Below are 8854 nucleotides of genomic sequence, written 5' to 3'. Positions count from 1 at the left end.
CGCGCTTGACCAAGCATGAAACTACAAGTAAGCTTCAAGTGAAATTGATACATTACCTTGTGCATCTCCACCAGTTACAGATACCATCCCTGGATGGAGGAAGAGTACTTCCAGAGAAGATGCCACATCTACCTATGAGACAGATAAGGCAAGTCAAGACGATACCACACTCCGGTACTTAGAAGTTTCGTGGCTACGAGATCATTCTCCCACAATATTTCCTAATGTCATTTGTACTAAATCATTCACTTGTACTCACTAAAGGAGAGCTTGAACCTATGTACTTGTGTAAACCCTTCACAATTAATGAGAACTCCTCTATTCCGTGGACGTAGCCAATCTGGGTGAACCACGTACATCTTGTGTTTGCTTTTGTGTAAACCCTTCACAATTAATGAGAACTCCTTTATTCCGTGGACGTAGCCAATCTGGGTGAACCACGTACATCTTGTGTTTGCTTTCCTATCTCTATCCATTTATATACTTATCCACACTAATGACCAGAGCAATCTAGCGAAGATCACAAAAAGTGACCGTTTTCGCTACCTAGGATCTATCTTGCAAGAGAACGGAGAATTAGATGGAGATCTCAACCATAGAATACAAGCTGGATGGATGAAGTGTAAGAGTGCATCCGGCGTGTTGTGTGACCGTCGTAGGCCACTGAAGCTCAAGGGAAAATTTTATAGGACGGCAATAAGGCCAGCGATGTTGTATGGCACAGAATGTTGGGCGGTGAAGCATCAACGTACACAACATGGGTGTAGCGGAGATGAGGATGCTTCGTGGGATGTATGGGCACACGAGAAAGGATAAGATTGGGAATGAGGTTATCCGAGGTAAAGTAGGAGTAGCCAAAATTGAAGGAAATATGAGAGCAAATCGGTTCCGGTGGTTTGGACATGTGCAAAGAAGGCCTACTGACGCTCCGGTTCGAAAATGTGACTACGGGACAGAGGTTCAGGGCCGAAGGGGTAGAGGAAGACCTAGGAAAACTTTGGAAGAGACCCTAAGAAAAGAGTTGAGTACTTGGATCTAACGGAGGACATGACACAAAACCGAGCGCAATGGCGTTCTAGGATTCATATAGCCGACCCCACTTAGTGGGAAAAGGCTTTGTTGTTGTTGTTGTTGTTGTTGTTGTTGTTGGTCAAGACTATGCTGAAGGCATCAGTGTGCAGGCCAGACTCGACAGCATAGCCACACTACACAACCTCTCGCTCTGCCATCAGATTATTCCGTCTCTGGTCTCTTCGGGCATAGTGTTTTCAATGCTAAAACTGCGGCATGGAAGTTGCTGTTTCTTTTTGAGAGACTGTTCCAATTATGGTTCGAGAAACAAGCAGTCAAGGAATAAGTTTATGGGGTGAGTACAACGGCATTGAGACTGTTCCAATTATGTAGGAAGTTGATGCAGAAGGAGAAAAAGTTGACGGGGTGAGTACAACGGCATAGACTGGTAGAGGAGAAGCTTGCAAAGATCAGCAGTGGACGATAATCTCGACCAAACTCTGAGCTTTGCCAAGCAGATTAAGATGTTGGAACAGCCGTTCATCTTGTTTATTGAACAAACGATGAGGACAACAATGCAGAATCGACGCTTGAATTAAAAGTCCCAACAGGCAAATCGAAAATAATCACAAGAGCTTAGAAAATACCACACCAACATTTGGCAAGCAGTCTCACAACAAATCCCACTATCAAGATAAAACCATTCAACAGTGTATTGGAACAACAAATTTCAGTTGCGTAAGCAATCAACAACATAAGGGAACGGTGAATACTTTTGTTACTATATATGGATTAGCTTCGGGATGGATTAGCTTCGGGAATTCATCAAACCCTCTGAAAAAGAACGTATAGTGTAGCTACCATATTCTCCTTTCACATAAGAGCTTATTTAATTGACGTTATAACACCTTTCTACAAAGAAAAAAAAGAAGAAAATAGGGCCTCTACACCCGTGGCAAAACCCGACATGGATTAGAGTATGTTTCAGCCTGACCTTCTGTAAAAGCTATAGGCCACAGCCACTGTTGCCACTGCTCCAACCACGGCAGTAGCTGCGAGAACATCGCTTTGCTCCCAGTTCCCGATCAAGCTTGACAGCTTCCCTAAGGCATCCTTCTTGGCACACAACTCTCTGGTTTCTTTCACCTTCTTTTCCTCACTTCCATCGTTCTGCTCTAAACTTACTTCTTTGCAGCATGTAAATCCATTACTATTAGCACCCTGGCAACAGCCTGAAAAGTTCTCATTATTCTGAATCTGATTGCCGTTTTCTTGGGGCTTCTCCTCGATTTTCTTACTTTCTCCTCCATTTGAAAGCTTCTGGTCATTAATTTTTTCAGCTTCATCCGAAGATGCTCCCATTTGGCTCCTGTAAGGAATGAAATTGAATTTCGTGTTCAGCCATTTAAAGATTCAACTCTCTATTTCATCAATAGCAATCGAGTAAGGACAGGTACGATCAAGCTTAATAAACAATTTGACAACAGTGCCTACTTGACCCCGTCCCCCCTTCCCCAAAACCACCTCTGGTTTGGTTTATCTATAAAAAAAGAAAACAGTTGTTTGATTTGGTTCACACGAGTTGTTTGATTTGGTTCCTCAATGTTAATGTAACTCCGTATCAATAATCTATCATACAACACTATAAGTAATCAGCAATAGGAAAATATGACAACACAAGCTTCAGTTCCAGTGAACTTTTCATCAGAAGACAGTAGGCAAAACCGAAAACACACAAACCTCCAAAGTCGCTCTATGATCTCTCCCTTCCCAATATGCTGATCAAGCAATTCTGGCACATCCTCAGGAGTGACGTAGCCATACCTGCAATTATTAATACCATAATATTCAAATTCCTTCATCTATCCCAATACGACAAATTATAGATTGTTATGATCCGGATATTACCAATGGCCTGTTATGCTTCCATCTGAACCTGGGCTATAGACAATCAAGTTTCCAGCATACTTGTGGCCTCCAATGTGAGAGCAAGCAGTAACAAATACCTGATTTGTCAATCCTCGCAGCTCAGCCTCCTCTTTGAACTTATCGATGAGAACAGGTCCACAAACTCCACATCTTTTATCTCGACTACCATGTGCACATACAAATACATGGGAGCCAGTCAACGCCTCTTGCACTCTGGAAGCCCATGGTTTGTCGTTCACAAGGACATCATTAACAAAGCTGTCCACATCCGACTCTTTCAGGCCCCTTTGATCAAGAAACAACAACCACCTCAGAATCACAAAAAGGAATTTACAGGAAACAATAACTTAACACTCTTTAATTCCTTGTAAGGCAAGCAATTAGTCATAAACTGAGCCATTAAATTCAACTTCTAGAACTAATTTCAGAAGCGAACACGTATCGAATTATCTACTTAGTTCAGTAAATTCAGCACAATCTTGTAATCAAAAGAGATGTCGAAACAGAAATAAAACACTAAATGCGGTTGTAACTTGCATTCAATCAATTTCCATGAAAATCACGAGAAATTTTTATGTGTTGCCATGGCCCGGTACACCAAGTGTAATAACACAAATGGTTGGAAACCAGGCCGTGTTACCGGCACACAATCTCAGAGTAAACAAGGAAAATTTCAAGGTATCAACACCACAACTAGTCCAATACACACTAAATTAGCTAAATTCGGGACTTCGTAAATTGAAATGGGAAAATCATAAACTCTATCTCTAGTTAGCAATCATCGAAATCTCCAAGTCAAATAAAGCAAATCTGAAAAATCAAAACACCACTCACTGGTTAATTATCTAAATCTTATAAATTTCGGTTAAAATTAAGCAACGACAGAACAAAAACATCAAGAAATGAACTTGAATTTAACTGTATTTGATCATTTGTGGGAAAATCAACACATCGCCGTCGGAAAATTCAGTTCCTTCGCGTCCTTCAATTAACGGAGTCAACTCAGCTCAACACCAGAACTCAGTAGCTCCAGGAAATAAGAAACGGTAAGAAAAAGCGATCAGAAACGCCGACGAATTGAGCTACAAAATGGACCTTAACGGCGATGTCGTTCTTGCGAGGTTTGAGAGCGGAGGTGAAGAACTTAGGAAGCGGATCGGACTCAGAGCCTTTGACGCATGACGGACAGGCCTCGGGGGTCTTGTAGTAGAGGAAGACGTGGCGGTCGTAGGCGTTGACGGTGCCGGCAAGTTTTCCTTGAACATCTCCGATCTCTTGAAACCGAACTTCTCGTCTTCGGCGGCAGTGACGGCGGCAGAGGGGTCGTCGGAGGCCATTGCTAGGGCTCGGAAAGGAGGAATGAGGGGTTTAGCGGGGGTTGAAGTTGAAAACGATGAGAGGGAAAGGATGAGAGAGAAAGAGCGTTGTTGTTTGGTTGTTGGTGTTGATATGATGGGAGACTGAGGAGGAACGGCGGTGTCGGTATGGGTGTAGGTGCGCAATGCGCATACGGCGCACGATGAGGTTTCTGAAGATTGAAATCGAGACGCGTGGGATTGGGCGCGTGGGGTTTGACATGTAGTTCATATGTACACCTCTTTTGATATCTGCGATCATATTGGACGGAAGCTAAAAGATAATTCGAGCACGCAAAAATGGAAGGTCCTACAAACGGAGGAGTACCACTCTCTGCACCCGGGAAGTGGGGTACAATCGCGTGTGATTTAATTTTGTGATTCATTGCTGCCTGTGGATTTTTTGGCGGTAGGTTGGAGGGAACTGACCGAGGGCGAAATTGTAAAATCCCCTAAACTTGGTGATGTGGCGACCTGTAATTCGGCCTTCACATTCTGTCAAGAAACAGACTGGTCACTTCGTTGACTAAGTCAAGATGTAAGCCTTAGTCCAACGTGGACAACTTCTAGAAATCTTGTTTCTTTCATTAATTTATTTCTTGAGAATGACTTTTAATATTTGATTTTTTTTTTGGGTAATTATTGAATTTAATTTTTCAATGGCTCAATTTGTTAATTTGTCAATGATACAATTTAGTGTGGTGCTATTCACGCAATTATTTTTACTTTTCGCACATCATTTGTTAATTTATGTCTTTTATCTTCTTCAATTTGTTCGATCCAACGGCTGAAAATTGAGAAGGTTGTATGGAACGTAAAAGAGTTTTTGAATAGCACACCCTTGCAATTTAATATGAATGAGTGTAGATTTCAAACAACGATTGATTTTAAGATGATGCCTTTTGTTTTTTATTTTTCACGTTTGAGTTTGAAATGAGCCATTTTCGTAATCTAGGATATTATTCTTGTGAAGCTTGTTTCAGTTGACAAAAAACTATCGTTTTCCAACAAAAAAATAAAGAAGTGTAGGGTAAGGACGGCATTTAAATATTTATGTTGAGAGTAAGGAAAAGAAGGAGGTGCGTAAAATTCATTTCAGTTCATACATTTTCATATTGTTTATGTTGGTCTTTCAATTTTTTATGTTGAGAGTAAGGAAATAATTTGTACTTGGTAGTGTCAAATTACAACCCTAATTGAAAAAGATTTTGTTAGCCTGACCTATAAAGGCTTTATGGTGGATTCCTAGGGACCCAGAGACGAGGAAGGGCATTGTAAGCGATGAAATGTTTCGGAGAGTTGAAAAATTAGGGCAAATCCAGAGATTTCCAAATATTTGACTGTTCCGAGCAATATGTAGGCCGAAAGGCGGATGATGCATAAACATGTTATTCGAAGTAGGGATTCATAAACATCAAGTATACATTCCTCAAAATTTTCAATGCAATTGCATTTCCTCAAATCTCAGGAACTACCAGATTGTAATGCTTGCAATGGAAAGGAACCATTGTGTACATGTAGCACCCACATGAATCAGTTGGAGACCTGTTTTTCATCAGAGGAAAACGAAGGCCCAGAATCAAAAGAAATCAATCTCTAAATAATTACCCGAAGGCTTCAAATCAACGCCGAGCATCTTCCCTTTTAATGGTTCTTTCGGTGTGTCAGGAGTCTCCAATATGTAGTGCTTTGGCACCCGGGGTGGAGTTGTACAGCGAATTAGTGCCCAATTCACGCTTTGGAAAAACGGATGTTGTTTAACTTCTGTTGCTCCCCACCTATACGCAAGACGATGCTGTGGCTCCTTGACAAGTAAACCTCTGATCAAGTCCTTGGCTGCAAAGCTGACAGAAGGCGACTCTGGAAATCTTAAAGGCTGGCCAACCACATTAAACAAAGTAGCCCGGTTTCCTTACCGCTTGAATGGAGTTCTTTCGAACAAAAGCTCGTAGAGAAAGGTCCCAAAGGTTCACCAATCCACAGCGCTGCCATGGCCTTCACCTTTAATGATCTCAGGCGCCAAGTACTCGTGTGTTCCCACAAAGGACATTGATCTAGCACTCGTCGGTTCTGCAACGAGTTCAGGGAGAGGGCTCACTTGATTGTACACATCATTATCATTCTTTTTCAGTTTGGTCTTTTTATCTTTCTCGGGGTTTCCCTTGAAAAAGCGTGGACCAAAACATGTGGGCGTAATGCAATCCGGCTGCATTACACAAGTTGCCTGGATGCATGCCGGCTGAACACAATATGCTAATTTCTTTCTCCAAACTTAAGTTTGAAGATCTTACCAGGGTGGGGGAAACGGCGCATCTTAAAGAAAGGTCGAAATCTGAAAGCATTATATTGTCCATTTGGCCCCTGTAAAGAATGAAATTGAATTTTGTGTTTAGCTATTTAAAGATATACATGGTAATGCAGTTATATCCAATTGGCTAGATCAAGCAATTCCGGCACATCATCAGGAGTGACGTAGCCATACCTGCAGTTAATAATACATAATATTCAAATTTCTTTATTAGCACACAATAAAATTTTGGACGGAATTTTGAGGACAGTATTGATTTGTGATACAGTGCATGGGGAACAAATATATATGGGGCTTTCGTGACCTCTTATCTCTCAAAACTTGTCACCTTTTCTTTTAATTGAATTGCCTAGTAACTATCCTACTATCATAATTTTATATCAATGCTTTGTAAATTAATCTAAGAAGAGAGTGATTTTCTTCTTCCTTAAATCAAATGAAAGGCTTGATCGTGTTAAATGAATCTACAATTAGCGACGTCGAGTGAATTCATTGCCCCTGGTTGAGTGATTTTCAGGTTCTATACCTATAGCGATGTGAGCGAATCCGTCCCCCATGGTTGAGCTATTCCCAGGTCAACTATTCCCCATCTACTTGGGACTCCTTGGTTTTTTCAAGGCATCAATTTGCAACACCTATATTTTAGGACTACATTGATTTTTCAATTTTAGGAATCGTCTTGATGAAGTGGGTCAATTTTATGGACCATTTGTAATAAAAACTCGTAAATCTCGTGAGATCCATTTATATGCCACATCATCATATAACAAAATTTTTGAAAGAATTTTGACGGAAGAACCACATTGATTTGCGAGACCTATATTCAAGACTGCATAAATCAATTTTCAATTTGATGAACCATCTTCATAGTGTATGTCAATTTCAGAGACTATTTGTGATAAAAACACTTTTGTTTTTGTTGGACCGTTGAGGAAGAGACAATTGATGGTCAATCTGTTATTTTATTTGGATATTATTTGTTCCCACGAATGCGTGAGCATAAACAGACTGGAACTAGCATAAACAGATTGGAACTAGTATAAGTACCCGCGCGGTGCTACGGGTTTTTAAAGCATATAAAATATGTAAAAAGTTCTATACACATGTACAACCTAATTAGGGGTTCAATAATGGATTCGTATTCCTGTTTACAGTTAGATTTGCACACATACACTAACCAACACTTATAAATTCTTCGATGGTGACTTCAGAACTTTTATTTTTATTTTTTACAATATACATGCTTGTCTATTACAATGTGAAAAAATAAAAGCTACTAATGTAAATTGTTAAAATAATTAAGTAATATCGCAGCTCTCAAATCCATTTAATAGGATACATTAAAAAAATTTGCAAGCTACCCATTATCGTTGATCAGCAACTTTTTACGTACATTATTTTGGTGGCAGCAAAGGTCGATCAGCAACCTTCTACAAACTTTAATCCTTGCATAAACTTCACAAATTTTTTTTGTGATTTCTGCTAGGCCAACACAAACTATCACAACTTTGAAGAAAACAATTGACAAAAACCTGTTCAGATTCAAGATAAAACTTCAAGGGTAAATTACATAGTAGCCCCTCAGGTTTGAGGTCTATTGCAATCTTATACAACATCTTTAAAACATTTCACTTTCATACCTCAAGTACTATTTTATTTCAATTTCATACAACCGTTACATTTTCCATCCATGGATCTGTTAAATGCTGACGTGGCTGCCACATGTATGCCATGTAGCTGCCAAATGTCTGCCACGTGGCAAATAAAATAATTTTTTAATTTAAAAAAAAAAAAACCTGAAATTGGAAGAAAAAAAAAGGGACCGAACCCAGAAGAAGAAGAGAAGAAGAAAGAGGAGGAGGAGGAAGAAGAAGAAGAAGAAAAAAAAAAAAAGGGACTGAACCCAGAAGAAGGAGGAAGAAGAAGAAAGAGGAGGAGGAGGAAGAAGAAAAAGAAGAAGAAGAAAAGAAAGAAAAAAAAGGGACCGAACCCAGAAAAAGGAGGAAGACGAAGAAGAGAAGAAGAAAGAGGAGAAGGATAAGGAAGAAGAAGAAGAAAAAAAAAAAGGGACCGAACCAAGAAGAAGAAGAAGAAGAAGAAGAAAAAAAAAAGAAAAAAAGAAAGGGACCGAACCCAGAAGAAGAAGGAGGAAGAAGAAGAAGAGAAGAAGAAAGAGGAGGAGGAGGAAGAAGAAGAAGAAAAAAAAAAAAAAAAAAAAAAAAAAGGGTCCGAACCCAGAAGAAGAAGAAGA

General features: G+C 39.9%; 1 protein-coding gene and 1 pseudogene across 2 annotated transcripts in view; both read right to left on the bottom strand.

Annotated features, from left to right (window-relative positions):
- Positions 1–1668: 1668 nt before the first annotated feature.
- LOC126632042 (disease resistance protein RPV1-like) overlaps positions 1669–8854 on the bottom strand; it is a 49557-nt gene continuing 42371 nt past the window's right edge. For both annotated transcript variants that reach the window (XM_050302264.1, XM_050302269.1), the window contains exons 7-9: positions 2920–3225; positions 2752–2835; positions 1669–2380 (exon numbers count right to left, since the gene is read on the bottom strand). In XM_050302264.1, the coding sequence (XP_050158221.1) occupies positions 1996–2380; positions 2752–2835; positions 2920–3225 (775 nt within the window). In that variant the 3' untranslated portion in view covers positions 1669–1995. The remainder of the gene's footprint in view (positions 2381–2751; positions 2836–2919; positions 3226–8854) is intronic.
- Positions 3237–4527, bottom strand: LOC126632056 (uncharacterized; annotated as a pseudogene).

Source organism: Malus sylvestris, chromosome 1, assembly GCF_916048215.2.
Source record: "Malus sylvestris chromosome 1, drMalSylv7.2, whole genome shotgun sequence".
Taxonomy (NCBI): domain Eukaryota; kingdom Viridiplantae; phylum Streptophyta; class Magnoliopsida; order Rosales; family Rosaceae; genus Malus; species Malus sylvestris.
This window is presented reverse-complemented; position numbering and strand designations above follow the sequence as displayed.